General features: G+C 37.9%; 1 protein-coding gene across 7 annotated transcripts in view; it reads left to right on the forward strand.

The window, feature by feature from the left end:
• The window catches only part of MGAT4A (alpha-1,3-mannosyl-glycoprotein 4-beta-N-acetylglucosaminyltransferase A), a 146,307-nt gene that overhangs the window by 44,750 nt on the left and 79,569 nt on the right, over positions 1–21,988 (forward strand). For 5 of the 7 annotated variants that reach the window (XM_038411892.2, XM_043519339.1, XM_043519152.1 and 2 more), the window contains 3 exons: positions 6,248–6,415; positions 9,490–9,630; positions 12,309–12,442. In XM_038411892.2, the coding sequence (XP_038267820.1) occupies positions 6,248–6,415; positions 9,490–9,630; positions 12,309–12,442 (443 nt within the window). The remainder of the gene's footprint in view (positions 1–6,247; positions 6,416–9,489; positions 9,631–12,308; positions 12,443–21,988) is intronic. The other 2 variants (XM_038411920.2, XM_038411909.2) reach the window with 1 other exon arrangement.

Below are 21,988 nucleotides of genomic sequence, written 5' to 3' on the forward strand. Positions count from 1 at the left end.
TCTGAAAGCATGTGTTTTAGTACTCAATCAATTAAAAAACCTGCAGGACGACAAAAATGCCAAACATTAGATGAATAAGGCTATTGACATCTGTTAAATAGACCAATCACTTTATTTTGATTCCTTGTTTTTACAGGAGAAAATAACACAGCTAGGGAAATGTATATATAAGTTAGATGCACACCTGAGGTAGCAAAGTGCAAGACTGTTTTACAGCCACATTCTCTACTGATACTTTCATGTTGCAAGTAATATGTAGGGTTTAATTCATTTTTTCAAAATAGGTAACTAATTACAAAAAGGTATTTTAGATCTGCATAGCTGATTTTTTTTAACAAGATATAACAAATGAATACAAAAATTGATAAGATTGGAAGACTTTCTTTGGATCTTCAATGTACCAGTCCAGATTGAGGGGTTGCTGGTTTTTGTTTGAAATTGACGGACAGCAGTATTAACAAAATTGTAATCAGATTCTTGAGAACAAAAGGCTTGTTTCCCATTCCTCTCTTTTTCAGATTGATCTTTTGCCTCCAATAGAGAGACATTCTTCCAGGATCTGAAGACTTAACTATCGCCATCTGATGACTGACCTTGAGTACAAGGCTAATGAAAACATAGCAATGTAACCCATTTCTGTATGTTTCCTTCACTAAAGTATTGCTGAGTCTGCTTGTTAGTTTTGAATCCTGGAATCTGTTCCTCTTAAAAGGCTAGCATTTGACAATTTCCCCCTAACGGGACTTATCTGGCATTGTACACAGGTAAATGCCAAATGCCCACTTCCTCTCTACTGTCGTCTTGTGCTCCATAATTTAAGATTTCATTATATTTTTAAAAGTAATCTTTATGGTTGCAAAAGAAACCTTCAATTGTGAACTCGGGTATAGCAATAATGTAGTGCTGTTATCCTGAGCCTGCAGAAAGACTGAAACAATAACTTGGAAAGGTGTGAACTTCCTCTATTGACACTACATTTAACTGTAACATTATGCTGGACATCATAACATCCATCAGCTTTCTATTAAATACATTTTCCCCACCTGGGGGTTTTTCACCTTCCTCTGCAGCATGGGGCATGGGTTACTTGCAGATTAAAACTAGTATAAATGGTGGATTCTCTGTAACTTGAAGTCTTTAAATCAGGATTTGAGGACTTCAGTAACTCAGCCAGAGGTTATGGGTCTATTACAGGAGTGCGTGGATGAGATTCTGTGGCTTGCAATGTGAAGGAGGTCAGACTAGAGCAGTGGTTCTCAAACTTTTGTATTGGTGACCCCTTTCAAACAGCAAGCCTATGAGTGCAACCACCCCTTATAGATTAAAAACACATTTTATATTAAACACTATTATAAATGCTGGAGGGAAAGCAGGGTTTGGGGGTGAAGGCTGACAGCTCATGACCCCCTGAGGGGTCGCAATCCCCAGTTTGAGAACCCCTGGACTAGAGGATCATGTTTTTCCCTTCAGGCCTTAGATTCTAGCCTGTCCACACCTACCAGGATGTTAGGAACCATGTGCTAACCATATGTATACATGTGAACCCTATGTGAACACGATTACAATTTTTGGTAAAAGCAGTAGTGTAGTCAGAATCTTATACTTTTAATGGTATCTTCTGCACCCTTGTTGGTAGATTTTTAAAAATACTAGAATACCTCTAAACAGTAACATGAGAACTTGTTCTTAAACAACTTCCTGCTGTAGTTGTAGCACCATCTTTAGTATAAAGCCTGTCCAGTTATACTTTCTAGATTTCTTTGTAGAATTCCTACTCTCAAGACTGGTGTATCATGAAACCTATGATAGCCACAGGGGCTGCAACTCTACTCATTGTATTGTGGAGTCTTTCAATGTACAATTATAAAGGTTATTCTGCAGTAGTTTGTCCATTTAATCTAAAAGCTATTGACAGCTTTAAGAACTCTGAAGCTTTAATCTTCAACATTTTAACATTACTGCAGCAGAGTGACTTGGGCGAAGTTTGGAGAGAGTTTTAGCCATTTTGATGTTCAGACTTTCATTTGAAATGTTGATATTCAGAGCTTTCTGGTCATGCAAACTATTAACCTACAATTTAGGCTGCTTCTGCTACAGTATTCAGATATTCTGGCAGACATATATACAAAATGAAACTACACTATGGTTTTTCTCTCCTCTTTTTCTTATTTTTTTGCTACCCGTTTTTGCTAAGGGAAAGACCACTTAACTGTTAAAATCATCAAGGGTTGAAATGCATTCATTTTAACACACTGGACTAGTAATAAAGAAAATATAACTTAAAAACCAGTGAAAAACTCACTAATATTTCCAGATTCTTCTTGCTGAGTTTAGAAAATTGGTATCTATTGTAAAAAAAAAAAAAAAAAAAAAAAATAACTTGCTAGCTGGCCAGAACTAAAAAAACCTGGAACTAAAAAAACCCTAACTGTATAATATAGAATGTGTGTGTGGCTGAGGCTGCAAGGAAAATGGACAGCATTTGTAGCTTGTGGAGTGTGTTCTTCTTTTGAGATGCTAGTGGAACTCCCATTACATTCATGAGAGTACCACACAAGAATCAAGTTCCCAAAAGAGCATGTCTGGGTTTTTGACTCTGCCTGTTTATGAGCAGTGCTTGGATCAAGGGAAAAAAAGATGGAGAAACCTAACTGCTAAACTAGCAAACAGTGTTAATTTTCCAGGAAATGCAGAACGTTAAGCCAGATTAAACATTTACTTTTAATTACTGGAGTTATGCTGGCTGAATGAAAACAACTGACAAAGAATTAAAATATTCAGTTCTTATGTAATTTCTCAACAGGAAAATCATTTCTTTTAGCAGTTATTGAGTATTGATATTTTTATTTGATCCTTTTGGCTTCCAAAGCAAAGTGTATGTATGGCAAAACATCAATTTCCCATTTTTACCCTAAAGTGATAAATGCTTCTTAAATAAAAAAAAATATCAAGGACCAAGCTGTAAAACCTGCAGAATTTTTGAAGGTCAAATCTTCTGTTAAATTTTCTACTCATTTGCTGCTTCTCTGTACGGGAACAAATGGTGTTTTATTCATCAGATAGATCTCTTTTGGGGTCCTTCCATCAGCTTTAAGGAGGCTAGTAATTTGGTATCTCAATTCCTTCCTCTGTTTTACTAAATTATTGTAAGATTCAACATAAATAGAAGGAAAGAAGCATTTGGTAATATGGTGGAAACCTAAGTGTTTTTTTCATTTAAATTATTGATCCTTTAGTGACCTGTTTTTCTAACTTATTTAAATTTTAATGTTTTTCTTTTTTTGCTAAAATAATTAAAAATCTGAGGTTTTCCTACTTGTCTCAAGAAATCCCTATCGGCTATTTTGGTACTGCTAACTAAGAAATAATTCTTTTTCAATTAGCTGCCTGGGTTTTTTGGCAGGAAGCAATAGACCATTGTGTGTATTATTCTGTGCAAAACAAACTGACACATATCAAGAAGTTGTTTGTGAACTGTGTTTTGTTCCTTCTTTTCTAAACACAGGGTATTTTAGCTAACTAATTATGTTTTCAAAATATTAAATGGATAATACATCCTAACTACAGAGAAAATAAATGTAAAGTAGGGGGTAAAAAGGACAAAGAAAGAAATATAGTATAATCAATCTTTAATGGAGAACAAGGGAAAGATGAGCAGTGCATGGATAGAGAAGGAATTGTACTGTATTAGTCTTTTAACAACCAAAAAGATAATTTACCTGCAAAACTTTAATTTAGTTAAGTAGAGTTAACTTTGCACTTTTCAGAAGTTGGCATGGGAAATCACCACTGGATTACAGATGGATAGTTGGAACATCCATTTACTAGATAAGAGGGATTAAATGGATTGAGATCAGAGGTGGGGCTACTGTGTGATCAGGTTGGGGACTTCAAAACAGGGAGCTGACAGGCTGGCAAAGTGAAGAGGGCAACAATGAAGGGAAGATGCTTAGCTTCTTGGGTGGTTGTGTCCTAGGACTCAGGATATCACTGAAAGGGCCTTGTGTTTACTGCAGCCCTCCTCTCTTTCTGCACCTCAAACAAAGAAAAAAAATGTATGTGTATTTACCTACTAACATATTTGCTTACTAATACGAGTAGGAATCCAGTTTTAGTCACGGGGTAATTGCTGGTAATTTAGTACTAAAGGATTAAATAATTAAAGTTGAACTATATCGCCAAACTCCATTTATGAGTCAGTAGTGCTGCCAAGTCTGATACTGCTACAGCTACACTAACTCCTCTGAATGATTCAAATAATAAATAGGTTCTTTGTTGTTTCACTCTGAAATTAAAATTTATCTGGTACTTTGGTCCAAAAAGTTTGGTGTTTTAGACTGTGCTACAAGAAGTGTCTGCATAATTACTACATCATCTAAATCAGTGGTTCTCAACTTTTCCGGAGTACTGTACCCTTTTCAGGTGTCTGACTTAAGGTTGCCAACTTTCTATCTGCAGAAAACTGACACCCTTGCCATGCCATGCCATTCCCCTTCTCTGAGGCCACGCCCCCCCACTGCCTCCATCACTCGCTCTCCCCCACCCTCGCTCACTCGTTTTCACTGGGCAGGGGGTTGGGGTGTGAGGGTGGGTGGGTGAGGGCCCTGGGGTGGGGCCAGAGATGAGGCATTTGGGGTGCAGGAGAGAGCTCTGGGCTGGGGCAGGGAGTTGGGGTGCAGGAAGGGCTGAGGACTCTGGCTGGAGGTGTGACTCTGGGGTGGGGCCAGGGATGAGGAGCTTGGGGTGCAAGAGAAGGCTCCAGGTTATGGTGTTGGAGGGGGTACGGGCTCTGGGCTGGAGGTGCAGACTCTGGGGTGGGGCCAAAATGAGGGGTTCAGGGTACGGGACAGGGATTGGGGCAGGGGATTGGGATGCAGGGGGGTGAGGGCTGTGGGTGAGAGTTCTGGGGTGGGGCCAGGGTTTGGCATGCAGGAGAAGGCTCTAGCCTGGCTCGGGTTGGGGTGCGGGCTCTGGGGTGGGGCCAGGGATGAGGGGTTTGGGGTGCAGGAGAGGGTTAGGGTAGGGGGGTGGGACACAGGAGGGGATGAGGGGTGCAGGCTCCGGGCGACGCTTACCTGAGGCAGCTCCCAGGATCTCTCTCCGCCTCTTAGGCGGATGCATGACCACGTGGCTCTGAGCGCTGCCTGCACCTGCAGGCGCCTCCGCCTCAGCTCCCATTGCCCATGGTTCCTGGCTAATGGGAGCTGCTTAGTTGGCTCTGGGGGTGGAGGCAGCACGCAGAGCCTCCATGGCCACCCCTGTGCCTAGGAGCTGGAGGGAGATGCCGGCAGCTTCCCAGGAGCTGCAAGGAGGTGGGTAGGGAGCCTGCCTGCGCTGCCTACTGGACTTTTAACAGCAGTGCTGATCAGAGCTGCCAGGGTCCCTTTTCGTCTGGGCGTTCTGGTCGAAAACCAGAGACGGGGCAACCCTAGTCTGATTTTTGTCTTATGTACCCCAATTTTCACCTCACTTAAAAATTACTTGCTTACAAAATCATACATAAAAATACAAAAGTGTCACAGCACAATATTAGTAAAAAATTGCTTACTGTCTCATTTTACCATACAGTTATAAATCAATTGAAATATAAACATTGTACTCACATTTAAGTGTATGGTATTTAGAGTAATATAAACAAGTAATTGTATGAAATGTTAGTGTACTGACTTTTCTTGTAGTTTTATATAGCCTGTTGTAAAACTAGGCAAATATCTAAATGAGTTGATTATATCCCCTGGAGGACCTCTGCATATCCCTGGTTGAGAACCCTGATCTAAATTCTTCTAACACTGGAGTTAACAGGAGTATATTGCATTTAATTTAATAATTTGATAAAGGTTGTCCTTCAGCCTTCTACAAAAGAAGTTTTTTCTACTTGTTCTGAGACTCTAGGCCCAAAGAAAAGGAGTACTTGTGGCACCTTAGAGACTAACAAATTTATTAGAGCATAAGCTTTCGTGAGCTACAGCTCACTTCATCGGAACAGAGTCTCTGTTTTTTCCACCAAATGCATCCGATGAAGTGAGCTGTAGCTCACGAAAGCTTATGCTCTAATAAATTTGTTAGTCTCTAAGGTGCCACAAGTACTCCTTTTCTTTTTGCGAATACAGACTAACACGGCTGCTACTCTGAAATCTAGGCCCAAAGTTTGCAACAAAATTGTCTTATATAAGGACGTTATTTGGGGAGTGAATAACAGATGAAGTGTTTTCAAAAGTAAGTAACCAGACATTATTTTTCCTTCTAGAAAAGCTGATTGCTTATCAACGGGAATTTCATGCTTTAAAGGAACGTCTTCGCATTGCTGAGCATAGAACCCTGCAGCGTTCCTCCGAGCTAAATGCCATCTTGGAGCAATTCAGACGTGCAGTAGCAGAAACAAATGGAAGTAAGGATGCATTAAACAATTTTTCAGGTACAAGCCATGATACAGGGTTTTTTATGCTTAATGTTTTACGTCTCTAGATTACTGATGTCTATTGTATATAATTATTAAAAGAAACCATCCAACTGTGCATATAGCTAGTTTATATAAACATGTTCTTATCTCTGGTACCTCTTCCCCTTCCTTCATCCTCCTTTCCCTCTGTTTGTTATATCCACTCATTGTATCATATTTTAAATTAGATTGTAATCTCTTCAAGGACTACATAGTTGTTCAAGTGCCTAGTAAAATAGGTTTGGGGCTTCTGGGTGCTATTCAGTACAGGTAATCGGGCAGCAATTTGTATAATATTTTTACACATTTTAAGCTAAAACTGATCAACTTTAAAAATGGAAAAAAAAAAAAAAAGGAAACTAGTAATTCATGCAAATGTTAAAAGTAGAATGAAATCCTCTTTACCTGCCAGGATCTGATTTGGGGATTCTGTGTTTCTAAAGTTTGCCTTTTAAGCAATGCAAAGTGTAGTAAATAGCAGCAAACATTTGTTAACCTTTTCTGCAAAACTAATAATTAAATATTTAAAAATAATTACCTCTTTTTCCTTTTCATCAAATTATGAGGCAAATCCTCAAAACTAACAAGAACTGTATATGGAAAGATTATTAGCCAGCACAACCATATTGTAATAGTTTTGTCACTGTTTCTTTTTTGAGGTATATTCCCCTGACTTTAAGAGATTTAACTTGTCTCTAAAAAGTCAAAATTGCCAAAAATAATTTTGTTCCAAAGGACCTCAGTCTAGCTAATTAAACCAATACTCCCTGATTTTTTTCATATGAGAGAAGTACACCTAAAACAAATTTTATTTGAGGTCTGCTGTCACTTCCTAGTTCTACTATAGAATGTTGAAAAACTTCAACAAGTAGTGCCTTTTATAGAAAGATGAATCTACTCTGTATTCTACAGCTCGTGTCTTAGGTCCTCCAGCCAGGTACTGATTTAAAAAGTTGTCCGTCAGTACGTTAATGTCTCACTCTTCTGGATTTTAGATAGCCACCTGGGATACCAGGAGCACTGGGGACATTACTTTTTAAAATCTGCATGTAACATATCTTGTGATTTTCTTTCTGATGTGTACATTGCCATTGTTAGCCATGTCGTTGTGATATCCACATTGGACTATTGCAATGCATTCTCCATAGTGGTTTAAGACTGTAGAACATTTAGAAGCTAGAGATCATGCAGAATTAGAGATGACCCTGAGCCATAAAGTTTGGATTTGGATCTTAATCTGAACTTTCACAAAGTTCAGAGATGATTCGATATGGAGTTTTAGTTCGTGTTTGTCTTTATGTAAAATGTATTGGCCTTTTTGTACAGAATGTTTGGCCGTAAGAAATCATATTATACCAGTTCTCCAAAGACTGCACTGTCTTTTTCTGTTCACTACTTGGTGCAATTAAAAATAGTAATATACATCTTTAAAACTCTCTATGGCTTGAGCATAGTTACCTAAAAGGTAGTCTCCCCTCCCGTGTGCTGTCCTGCCTTCTTAAGTCAGTTGTGGTATTCTCACTAACCATCTCAGTTTTGAACAAATGGTGGCAGAGTTTTTTTGCTGGAGAACCTTCTACTCTGTAATTCACTTACCTTATTGGTTTGACAGAACCCAAGTTGAGACTTTTTGGGCACACATAAAGACTAAGTCTTCACTGTGACTTTTTCCTAGGGGATGTATGGGCTAGGTATAATTATTTTTAACATTGTAATTTTGGGATTGTTGCCTCTTATTTTGGGTTGACACTGGTTCACCAATTCTTGTGTTAAATTTAATGAATTGTAAATGTGCCAGAGATTACTATGATTGGTATATTTTAAATAAAATATAAATTATCAAATCTATATATTGTATTTGTTTAGTACCTTAGATCTAGAAGGAATCCAAATTGCTTTACAGATCTTATCATTCATCCACCCTGGAATACATTTGGGTGAACTTGCATGTCCACTTCTGCAATTGAAACTGCAGAGAAAATTTTGACAGGAAGAGTATAATCACCCAAATTGGAATTTAGCCCACACATTGAAGCTAACATCTCTACTCATTGCACTTTGTACAAGGGCCTTTTCAAGACTATAAGTATTCAGGAGTTTAGTTTTAGATTTAATCCAAAAAAGGCATCTCCAGTTGTATAGGAAACACTGGTTCATTTCAGCTTCCCAGGAAAGAGTGATATCTGCTGAGTCACCATCACTTCTAAGGTAGGTAGGTTTTCTTTGGAAATCTCCCAACCAGTTTCTGACCTGATCTTTGAGACTCATGAGATCTCAAAGGTCAATATGAGGTGCTATGGCTTTTTTTCTAATTAAAAAAATTGGCTACGGTTTTCATGTTTGATTTAAGAGAGTTGACACATACTGGCTAGGGAATTTCAAAGCTGATATTTATGCTCCATTGTGGAAACATCTTAAGAACTGGTTTATCTTTAGTATTTAACTGTAGTAAATAATTTATATGCCTACTTTTGTTAGGTATATCTGTTTTTATTATAAAAAGTATATCCAAATTTAATCCCTGGACTGTTGCATTGTATACTGTGTGAAGTCCTATTTCTGTGCAATATATTTGCGTGCAATGTATGTAAAAATGTGCATGCAATTTTGAAGTTATTTATTTGAGGATTAAAATGTTGCTTGAGCTCATGTGAGAATAGATGCAGATTATTTTGAATGTTTGGGGTCTAATAAACCCAATATACTGTATGATATGAAGACACACCCAAGGTAAATATTTATGGAGGATTCTACTCAAGGTGAGTTACTTCCTCTCTGTCATTGGTCATAGCACATTTTAACTCACATGCGATGATGTAAGTATGATCCTGTTTTCAGAAAACTATTAAAAATCAATCTCGTTCATAACTCTTTTAAAAATTAAAAACAGAAAACTTTACTTCCTGGTATACAAAACTTAAAAATGGTTCCTAACTCAAACAAAGCATGAATGAATGATCAGTTTTGGAATTGCATATGTTTTATTCCTGCATAAACATATAGCCTCTCTGATTAATTTTCTTCATTACTGGTTTTATATGTGTTTGCAGATGAAACACTGAAATTGTTAAAAGAGCTAATAAGCAGAAAATCTCTTCAAGTGCCGAATATCTATTACCATTTGCCTCATTTGTTGAAGAATGAAGGAAGCCTTCAGCCTTCTGTGCAGATTGGCCTGGGACGAACAGGCGGTATGCTGGCATTATTTAAATAATGTTTGTGTTTATATATATATATATATATAAAATAATATATAATGTATATTATATAAAAATAATATGTTTGAAGGACTTCCTAATTTTGTTTTGGTAATATCCTAATTTAAAGTATTGTTTGGTAGCTGCAATGTTATTTGTATGGTATCTCTTAGAACTCGAATGAATCCAAGATAAAAGGAGTTGTCTTCAGTTTTGCTCTTTACTGCATAATCCCAGATCACACACTACCCCAGGTGCTAAGGTATAGATAAAAAGCACTTAATCTGGATCAAATTGTGTTATCTTTTAATGAGATTTATGAAAATTAACAAGGCATGGAACTATTACAGGCTCTGAAACTAGTTTTCTGACACATCCCTTTGGCTACTCAGATATATAGGTAAATCGAGAATGGATTTAACCGTTTCAAAGTTCGTGTCTTGTGTTCTCACCAATGAATTCCAGTGTATAACTCAGAGGACCTGGAATTATGGGTACCTAATAATTGGCTTGGTCCTTTCCATAAAAGTTGGACCCTGGTTGGAGGAGAAAAACACGTCTGCTATTAGACTACATATTTTTACTCTTATTGATTCCTTATACTTCGTAAATATAAATATTCACCAAAACAAGTGATTAATCCTCAAAAGTTCTGCTCCTTCATCAGTAGATCTCTACATAATTCCATTCTTGGAGCTGCAGTCCTTAAAGCAGATAAAGCCCAACCAGAATCATGTACTTGGAAGCATGTCTGCATGTCTATAAGGCATAAAGACCCGACATATTAATCCATATGTGTCTGACTGCCTTTTGATCTGGAGCTGCTGATTCTCTCATAATGGAAGCTTCCTTGTTTTGATAGTAGTATTACAGTTAGTGTCTTTTTTTGTGTTCTGTGCATTTGATTCTGTCCTTGTTATAACAAGATGCATGCCCATATATCAATGTGCAGAATCAAGTCTTGTATTCAGTCACACCCACTAACAAAATTGAAATACGTATTTTATATGTAGGGCTCTTCTAAATTCGTGTCCGTGAAGAATGTGTCTCAGACCGTGAAATCTGATCTCCCCCATGAAATCTAGTCTTTTGTGCACTTTTTCCCCTATACTATATTGGGGGGAAAAGTATACAAAAGTACAAAGTGTTTTTCAAACTGGGGGTCCTGACCCAAAAAGGACTGCAAGGCTATTGTAAGGGGGTTGCGGTATTGCCACCCTTACTTCTGCACTGCCTTCAGAGTTGGACAGCTGGAGAGTAGCAGCTGCTGGCTGGGTGCTGAAGGCAGCACTGCCACCAACAGCAGTGCAGAAGGATGGAATGGTAGGGTGTATTGCCACCCTTACTTCTGCGCTGCTGCTGCTGCTGGTGGCACTGCCTTCAGAGCTGGCGTCCAGACATCTGCTTTCTGGCCGTCCAACACCGAAGGCAGCACAGAAGCCCAGGTGGCAATACTGCGACACCTGCCCCCATATAGCCTTGTGACCCCCTCTTGGGTCAGGACCCCCAGTTTGAGAAATGCTGACTTAAGGGCTTTACATGTTTATATTTTTCTGTTTTTAAAATACATATTCATGCTTACAACACCATGAAATTTAAGATTTAAATTTCTGAAACTGAAATTCAAGATTTTTAAAATGCTATGACTCTGAAATTGACAAAAATGGATTGTGAATTTGGTAGGGCCTATTTATATGTATTTAACCAGCAAAGTGAAGGATTCAGACTTTCTTCCACCGGTTTAAGCAACCAGAATTTAAATTGCAAAAAAAAAATATTTAAAATCAAGGGTCCTAAAAACAGAAGAGAAATTAAGATTTGCTTCACCATCCTTCTCTTTTTCTGTTGTGCTTGCTGGATAGGCATTTCTACTCAATGCACATTTAACATCACATACCTTTCTAGGAGATCTGTAGTTTGTAAGCACAAGAGGATGAGTTAAGAATGCAGTCAGCATTTTCAGCTCTAACTTGATTTTGTGTATTTAAAGGTGAGATACCTTTAAGTACAGCTGCTTCAGCACAGGGCCACTACGCTTCCTCATTACTGCATCCAGTCCTACTCATCCCTTTTATTCCCCCCACCCATTCTGCTCCCAGTAGGAGGGCAGCCCTTTGTATTGGGAGTGAGCTAACGAGCATGAAAATTGAACAGCCATGTGGAAGATAGGGATAGGTCGGTGGGATTAGCATCAATGTGGTGGGAGTCAGAGTGATGATATTTGGGGTAGTTTATGGGGAAGAAGAGGTTTTAATAAGTTTCTTCTGCAAATGTTATTAAATATTTTAATAAAAAAATACATAGAAGATTAGTTTGTGAAAAACTGTTTTACTAAATTTGGAGACTAAACTCTGGAAAAGGATTTTAGTGTACTTTGTGTAAGTCTAAGTGCAACCTTAACTAACTGGTACCACAGTTGTATGCATCTTAACAATACATACATATTAATACTGTGACACTTTCAGCATTTGCTTTTTTTTTTTTTTTTGGCTGGCTGTGTTTCCTCTAAGAATTGATGTTGTTACTATTAATTGTATTCTCAAAGATACTGGTATGCTTTGAAATTGTTTTTGGTTACCGTGTTATCTCTTAATATTTTGTGTGTATTTCTGAATTAATGCTTTGTTATATAAAGACTTGTATATTGATTGTGTTTTTTTATTTATTTTCAGTTTCAATTGTAATGGGAATTCCCACTGTGAAGAGAAAAGTAAAGTCTTATCTTACAGAAACTCTTCATTCCCTTATTGATAAATTGTCTCCAGAAGAGAAACTGGACTGTGTTATGGTTGTCTTCATAGGAGAGGTAATCACTTATGTGTTTTTACATCATTAGTATCACATAGCAGTTTATTGTGCAATTTCTAAGAATTGGTTTGAATGTTCTACAAGGATAAATACATTGTTATAGAAAAATGTTTTTGATTTAGTGGTGGTGCATGAAGAGGCAGAGTGTATGGTGCATGTGTTATATTGAGACACGTCACCTTGAAGTTGTGTGAGAGAAGGTGGAGGAAGGTACAGGAGATCCATCATTTTGCAGATCCTCTGGCGCTTGCTCCCACTGGTGATGGTGGCATGTGTCGATGCTGGAGAGCACTACTGAAGCTATTTGGGTGAAGTAGCCTCTGCAGAGATCCAGGTTGGTGAGGAGAATTCCTCTCTTGTACATCATCTTGTACATCCTGATCCTCCTGCTTTGGGTACTGTGCTTAGGATTTTGTCCATAATGCATAACAGATTGTTGACAAATGTTTTGCTGTTTTTATTTTTATGGACAATACGTTTCTTCTGCTAAAAGATCATTATTTTTGAACCTTGTCTTTTGGTGGACACCATTCAAACAGGATTAATTGAACAGTTTGGAAAGATGATTTATTGTTGCTGATTACACTAGATGTTCTAGCTCAGATCCTAAGGACAACAGGGATCCATTCTCTTTCAGGAATGATTTTATCAGTTGCTGGGGTCAGATAGGGAGCTCATGTTCAGCTGATTATCCATCATATATAAGCTAGAACCTTTCTATGAGTAAGTGCAGAGCCAAACAGACATGCAAATGGTTCTAGTTCTGTTATCAGAACACGCTGAGAATTCAGCAAATTCTAAGGCCTCCTTTTAAAAGTTTTAGATTACTCCTCTTCAGATGTTAAATTAGAACAACTTGGGAGTCAATTCTAGGTCATATTGCTCTCCATTTTTCCTGCCTGTCAACCATGACCATCAGTCTGGATATTACATTTGGGTACTCTCAATCTCCATAAGCAGCAGAAAATGCTCATACAATAGAGACAGTTTTCACAATTGTCCCTTTTCTGTAAGTATGGCCTACATTTTTTGTTCCTTGATATATATATTTACAGTTAGCCATATTAAAATGAATATTGTTTGCTTGCACTCAGTTTACCAAGTGTTCCAAATTACTCTGAATCAGTGATATACCCGTTTCATTATTTATCATTATTTCAATTTTTGTGTCAACTGCAAACTTTATCAGAGATGATTTTCTGTTTTCTTTGAGGTCATTGATAAAGATATTAACTAGTGTAGGGCCAAGAACTAATCCCATTAGAAACATACCTGTTCTATGATGATCCCCTGTTTGCAACTATATTTTGAGATTTATCACTTAGCCAGTGTTTAATCAGTTTAAAAGTATACCTTGTTAATTTTATAGTCTAGTTTTTAATCAAAATGTTATACCAGATCTAATGCCTTATAGAAATCTGTGCATTATATAATCACTATTACCTTTATCAACCAAATTTGTAATCTCATAAAAAAAAATCAAGGTAGTTTGACAGGATCTGTTTTCTATAAACCCATGTTAATTGTGATTAATTATGTTACTGTCCTTTAATTCTTTATTAATTGAGTCCCATATTTGCTGTTCCATTGTCTTACCCAGGATTAATGTCAGACTGCCAGACCTATAATTACATGAGTCATCCCATTTACCTATTTTAAATGTTGACATAATAGTAGCTTTCTTTCAGTTTTCTGGAACTTCCCCAGTGTTCCAAGACTTACTGAAAATCATCATTCACGATCCAGTGAGCTCCTCAGCCATTTCTTTTGAAACTCTTGGATGTAAGTTATCCAGGCCTGCTAATTTAAAAGTGTTTAACTTCAGTAGTTGCTGTTTCACATCCTCCTGAGAGACAACTGGAATGGAAAGAGTACCTTCTTCCTCAGTTGTGGTTTTTTGGGTGTCTAGTGAATTGTTCTAAAACAATTCCCAATTATCATTCACATTTTTCTGATTAAATTCTTCCTCCCAGCTGATTTGGCTCATAATTATTGAGCTATGTGAAACTGGCCTTTTTAAAGCACCAACTCCTGTGTGTGTGTGTGTATGTATTACTGGTCTGGACTTTATTCTGTTTTCACATTATAAATGAAATTAAGTCATGATCCCTTGTCCCTAAACTGCCTTCAACTTTTTTATGCAGTGATTATGCAAATTGGATATCCACACTCAGAGTTCAGGGAATTCTAAAGTGCCTGTCAGCTTGATAGCTAAGCACCAAATTAGGCAAGTGCTGGAATTGTATAACTGAGATAGTTATGCTTCAATAACTGCAGCATCCTTGCTCTTTGATTTGCTGAGACAATCGTATTTCATATAACTTGGATTAATTAATCATATAACCATATTTGACTAAGAATTTGCTCATTAATTAGGAAGGATTACAAATTTTATTTTTATCTTATCAGTTATTTTAAAAGTGGGTATGATTCATCTTTGTATTCCATCTCCATTACATATTGAAACTCTTGGGTTCTTGTTCACTATGTAACTAGTTTATATACTTGCCAGCTCAGTTTGAGACATTTAAAATATTTATTTAATCTTGTCTTACCTAAGTATTGCCCTTCAGAATATCCTAGAGGTTCTGAATTGCAGAAATGATGAACTCCAAATTACATTAACTATATACAGTATTTATTATGGTAGGGATTGTAGTTAATTTGGGAAGTATTATTTTGAATTCATCTTTACCATTATAAACATTATTGAATAATAGATTTTGTTTAAAAACTTTGGTGGGCTTTGCTTGAATAGTTGAAAGTGAGAAGTATTTTGTGGCTCTCTGAACAGGTTTGTCTCAGTGAAGCATGCCTGCTTAAATAACTGCAAACTAATCTGAACTAAATATACCTCTCAATAATTTATTCTAGAGATATTTCTAGCACAAATCATTGTCTACCCACTTTAATCAGTGAATACCCTCTAACACTTTTGATACAAATCGTAATCAGGATATATTCAGAACTACTGAGATCTTGTTTTGCATTCTGACTGATTGTTCCCAAGACATTAGCTGAATTTCTGGAAGCTTTCAATCAGTCAGTAGACATCTCAGATTAGCTAAACATTTTTTAGTAGTTCTGTACGCTGTTGCCTAATTAGTAGGGCTGTCAATTAATGGCAGTTAATTTACACGATTAACTAAAAAAATTTAATCTAGAATAAAAAAGTTAATCACAATTAATCACATTGTTAAACAATAGAATACCAATTGAAATTTATTAAATATTTTTGGATGTTTTTCTACATTTTCAAATGTATTGATTTCTATTACAACACAGAATACAAAGTGTACAGAGCTCGCTTGATATTATTTTTATTATAAATATTTGCACTTTAAAAATGATAAAAGAAATAGTATTTTTCAGTTCACCTCATACAAGCAGTGGGGTGCAATCTCTTTATCGTGAAAGTGTAACTTACAAATGTAGATTTTTTTTTTTTTTGTTGCATAACTGCACTCAAAAATAAAACAATGGAAAACTTTAACGCCTAAAAGTCACCCAGTCCTACTTCTTGTTCAGCCAATTGCTAAGACAAATAAATGTGTTTACATTTACAGGAAATACTGCTTCCTGCTTCTTATTTACAATGTCATCTGAAAGTAAGAACAGGCATTCACATGGCACTTTTGTAGCCGGCATTGCAAGGTATTTCCGTGTCAGATATGCTTAACGTTCGTATGCCGCTTCATACTTCAGCCACCATTCCAGAGGAGATGCTTCCATGCTGATGATGCTCGTTAAAAAATAATGTGATCATTAAATTTGTGACTGAATTCCTTGGGGGAAGAGTTCTATGTCTCCTGTTCTGTTTTATCTGCATTCTGTCATATATTCCATGTTATAGCAGTCTCGGATGATGACCCAGCACATGTTTGTTTTAAGAACACTTTCACAGCAGATTTGACAAAACACAAAGAAGGTATCATGTGAGATTTCTAAAAATAGCTACAAAATTCAATCTAAGGTTTAAGAATCTGAAGTGCTGTCCAAAATCTGAGAGGGACGAGCTGTGGAGCATGCTTTCAGAAGTCTTAAAAGAGCAACACTCCGATGGGGAAACTACAGAACCGGACCACCAAAAAGAAAATCAACCTTCTGCTGGTAGCATCTGACTCAGAGGATGAAAATGAACATGCATCAGTCCGCTCTGCTTTGGAGCGTTATTGAGCAGAATCCTGTGACAGGTTGGGTCACAGAGACCACCTTGGGACTGCCACCTGATATGCTGAGACTACCTCTGATCCCATTTTCCCTGCCAGCTTGGGACTTCAGTACTCTTGTCTTGTTGAGCCAGACATGCTAGCCTGCTGCAAACACAGACCAAAGTCTGAACCATGTCCCCCAAAAGGTGCAGATTTAACAGAAAATGGCTTAGAAAGTGCTCCTGTCTCTAGCACCCAGATACCCAATTCGATCCAAACCCCAAATAAATCTATTTTACTCTGTATAAAACTTATACAGGGTAAACTCATAAATTTTCCACCCTCTATAACACTGATAGAGATGCACAGCTGTTTGCTCCCCCAGGTATTAGTCATGAACTCTTGGTCAATTAATAAGCAAAAGTGATTTTATTAAATTTAAAAAGTAGGATTTAAGTGGTTCCAAGTAATAACAGACAGAACAAAATAAGTTACCAGGCAAAATAAAATAAAACACGCAAGTCTAAACCTAACACTGTAGGAAACTGAATACAGATGAAATCTCACCCACAGAGATGTTCCAATAAGCTGCTTTCACAGACTAGACTCCTTTCTAGTCTGGGCCCAATTCTTTCCCCTGGTACAGTACTTGTTCCAGCTCAGGTGGTAGCTAGGGGATTTCTCATGACTGCAGCCCCCTTTGTTCTGTTCCACCCCATTTTATAGCTTTGGCACAAGGCGGGAATCTTTTGTGTCTCTGGGTGTCCACCCCTCCTCCTAAATGGAAAAGCACTGGGTTTAAGATGGATTTCAGTACCAGGTGACATGGTCACATGTCCTGTGAGACCCTAAGCCTTCATTTTTCCTGGCCTGACTCACAGGAAGGCTTGCAAGGAAACAGAGCCATCTACAGTCAGTTGTCCTAGTTGATGGGAGCCATTAAGCTTCTAAATCACCATTAACGGCCCACACTTTGCATAACTACAGTAGGACCTCAGAGTTGTATTTTATATTCCTAGGTTTCAGAGTAGCAGCCATGTTAGTCTGTATTCGCAAAAAGAAAAGGAGTACTTGTGGCACCTTAGAGACTAACAAATTTATTAGAGCATAAGCTTTAGTGAGCTACAGCTCACTTCATCGGATGCATGAACTCCTTTTCTTTTTATATTCCTATTTTCAGATACAAAAATAATACATTCATACAAATAGGATGGACACACACAGGAGATTATAAAATTTGTAATGATACCTTATAAGAGACTTTTTTTTTTGCACAAAGCATATTCCAGTTACATTATATTCACACTCACTAGCATATTTTCATAAAATCATATGGAGTGCAACGTTACAAACCCATCATCAGCATGGATGCATGTCCTCTGGAATGGTAGTTGAAGCATGAAGGAACATATGACTCTTTAGTGGATCTGGCACGTAAATATTGTGACGCCAGCAAACACCTGTTCTCACTTTCAGGTGACATTGTAAACGAAGCAGGCAGCATTATCTCCTGCAACTTGTAACCAAACTTGTTTGTCTGAGCGATTGGCTGAAGTAGTACTTAGGGGACTTGTAGGTTTTACATTGTTTTATTTCTGAATGCAGTTATTTTTTGTACATAATTCTACATTTGTAAGTTCAGCTTTCATGATAAAAAGATTGCAGTACAATACTTGTATTAGGTGAATTGAAAAATACTATTTCTTTTGTTTTTTACAATGCAAATATTTGTAATTAAAAATAAATATAAAGTAAACAGTATACACTTTGTATTCTGTGTTGTAATTGAAATCAATACATTTGAAAATGTAGTAAACATCCAAAAATATTTAAATAAATGGTATACTATTATTGTTTAACAGCATGATTAATTGCGATTAATTTTTTTAATCGCTTGACAGCCCTACTAATTAGTGCTAATAATCCGTTATTAACATACACAATGTATTTGAGTCTGGATACTCAAGAGTAAATTCCTTGTCTGTGTGTGGTGAAATCCTATTTGTAAAGCACATGGCACACTTTTGGCATCATAGGCCTGATTCAACAAGGTATTTAAGCACATGTCTAACTTCTATATATATATCCTGAATACAGACTTGCTTGCCCAATTATAATATAGTATACATATAATAACTGGGCAAGCAAGTCTTGGTACTACCACTTATTGACCTGAATTTTCATGGACAACATTGAAATTATACCCCATTTGGACATTAACTATCTTGCTTAAGAAATCTCATGTTAATATAATATTATGTGTGTACATGTAAAATGCTATTTATTTACTACTTTCATAGAAGTTAATATGTATTATTTCCTTGCTCTTTCCCCCTTGCCCTTAATAAATTTCTAGTAGATTGTTTTGATTAGATATCTTGCATTAGTGTTCATTTTTGCAGTGTTAAGGCTGAGAAATAAAGTATGCAAAGTCAGAAAATGCAGTTAAAGCCGCACATTCCAACCTTAGTGCTGTATCTTTGTGCTTTTGTCTTTAAAATATGGTCTCATTTTATGTCTTTGTCAGTTAATACAATATAAAACAAATTTGAATTCATATACAACCTTGTATACTGTAAATTACAGCTCATAGTCTTCAAATTTTGCTTGTTTTTTTTGTCTTTGGTGCTACAAAACAAGTCATCAGAAGAAACTGAGATAAGTAGTTTTAAAGTTATGAATCTTCACAATCCTCATGCTGAAACTTTTTCTGTTTTATCAGCTCAAACTTAGTGTTTTAGAATGTTGGGAGGAAGGAGTTGGGCTATGAAATACTTTAGCTTGGTCTTATTTGCAGATTGATCATAGAATGGAAGTGGGAAAGGGGATTTTTTTTATAGTGACACGTGGGTAAGTGTACACGCGTACACTTACAAAATGCATAAAGAACTCTTGAACACACACAGCAGAATTACACATTTTAGTAACATTTTTTTAAAAATCCACAAAGCAAACTTCTTAGAATTTTGTTTGTTTGTAAATGTCACCTGGTATCAGTCAGCATTGCCCATCAGCCCCCTTCATCATGCCCTGTGACTCAGCCTTTCCATGACTTCCAATCTCTCAGTCCTCCCATCCTTGCCATCCCTTCCCTTTCTTCCATTGATATGGTTGTTGATTTTCTCCAGAGTTCACTCTCTTCCACCCTTGACTCTTTCCCTTCTTAAGATCCATCCTGCTAACCCCTATTTCTGACTCAGAGCATCCCTGGTAGAAATTCCATGATCAGGCTAACTTCCTCAACTACAAATTTGTTCTCTTCCTTCAGTTCTGACCTCTTCCTACCTAAACAATTCTACTTTTCCATTTTAATTGAATCTCATGCCCTTGACCCCAGCCATCTTTTCACCATTTTTGACTTATTCCTTAAATGCTGTTCTCCTTCAACTTGTCTCTCCACATAGGATCTCACCAATTTCTTCCAAGAAAAAATTGATAAAATATTGCACAATGACCTTCCCTCTCTCCTTGGCTTCCCTTCCCCTCCTAAAAATCTCTCCTCCTTTTCCATCTCAGAGATATAGAAGTTTCTCATCTGCTTTCTTCCTCTAACTCTCCATTTGCCCCAGTGACCCCATCCAATACCATATCATGATCTCTTTGTGCCCGCTTATTCTTTCCCTTACTCTTCCCATTAAACTCTCACCCTCCTCTGGCTCTTTCCCCTCACAATAAAAGCATGCTTTAGTCAATCCCATTTAAAAAAATAATCCTCCCTTGACCATATTTGCATCTCCAACTTCTGCCTCTTTTCCCTTTCATCGCTAAGCTCATGGAATGCACTATTTACAATTGCTGTCTGGAGTTCCTCTCCTCCAATTCCATCCTAAACCCTCTCCAGTCTGGCTTTGCCCCTTGAACTCCACTGAAACCATTCTTATCAAAGTCTCTCTAATGACATCTTCTTAACCAATTCTCAGCATCGGTACTCCACCCTCATCCTCCTTGACCTGTCAGCCACTCTCAACTATACTCTGCTTCTTGAAATCCTGTTTTCTCTTGGCTTCTGTGACTTTGTCCTCTCTTGGTTCTCCTGCTGTCTCTCTTACCAATCTTTCATCATGTCCTTTGGCAGATCCTCATAATCTCTCTCTCACCACCTTCTCCCTCACAGAAGACTGTCCTTTGTACCCTTCTCTACACCATATCTCTGGGTAACCTTAACCGCAAACACAAATTCATCTACCATATTTGTGCGGATGATTTATAGAACCACGTGTACATTCCAGACCTGTTTCCTTTTGTCCAAACTAAAATCTCAGCTTGTGTCTCTGACAGTTCCTCATGGATGTCTGTCTGCCAGCTCAAGGTCAACATGGCTAAAACACAGCTCTTGATGTCCCCCTCCCCCCCAAAACGCTCCCAACTATCATTTTTCTTGATGACTGTGGACAACATTCCCATCCTGCCCATCAGTTCATCTTATAACCTGGGCATCATCTTTGACACAGACCTCTGTACAGGTCTTCATATCCAGGCTGTGTCTATATCTCATGGATTCTTTCTGCATAACATCTCCAAGATAATGGCCTTTCCTATCCATCCATGCAACTAAAACATTTGTCTAGGCTTTTGTCATCTCATGTCTCAATTAGTACAACATCCTTCTCTCTGATCTTGACAAATGCAGTCTTGCCCCATCCATATCCATTCAGAATGCTGCTGCTGCTTCAAAGATAATTTTTCTAGCCTCTTGCTTTGACCATGTCATTGCTGTCTTTGCATCGCTCCATAGGCTCCCCCTTCTCTATTGCGTCAAACATGAGCTATTTCACTTTCAAGGCTCTTTGTAGCGCACCCTACCTATCACCTCTCATTCACTATCAGTATGTTTCAGAGTAGCAGCCATGTTAGTCTGTATTTGCAAAAAAGAAAAGGAGTACTTGTGGCACCTTAGAGACCAACAAATTTATTTGAGCATAAGTTTTGTGAGCTACAGCTCACTTCCGATGAAGTGAGCTGTAGCTCACGAAAGCTTATGCTCAAATAAATTTGTTGGTCTCTAAGGTGCCACAAGTACTCCTTTTCTTTATCAGTATGTTGACTCCTGCCTCTAGTTAGCCAATCACCCCGCCGCCCCCCCCCCCCCCCCCCAGCACTCACCGGCAGCTGGGGCTGGGTCGCGGCACTTTGTGCCACTGGTGAGTGCAGGCCCAGCCCTGCTGCAGTCCTCAGGGGAGTGGGGACAGGGCTGGGGCGGAGCAGGGGCAGGGGCTTTGCGGAAGGGGTGGAATGGGGGCAGAGCAAGGGTGGGAAGAGGAGGAGATGAGGCGGAGTAGGGGCGGGGGCCATGGGGAAGAGGTGGGGCAGAGGCTGGAGCAGTACGCAGCTGCGCAGGGCATCAGGAAATTTGGTACCCCAAATTTTCTGGTGCCCTATGCAGCTGCTTACTT

Source organism: Dermochelys coriacea, chromosome 1 (assembly GCF_009764565.3).
Source record: "Dermochelys coriacea isolate rDerCor1 chromosome 1, rDerCor1.pri.v4, whole genome shotgun sequence".
Classification (NCBI taxonomy): Eukaryota; Metazoa; Chordata; order Testudines; family Dermochelyidae; genus Dermochelys; species Dermochelys coriacea.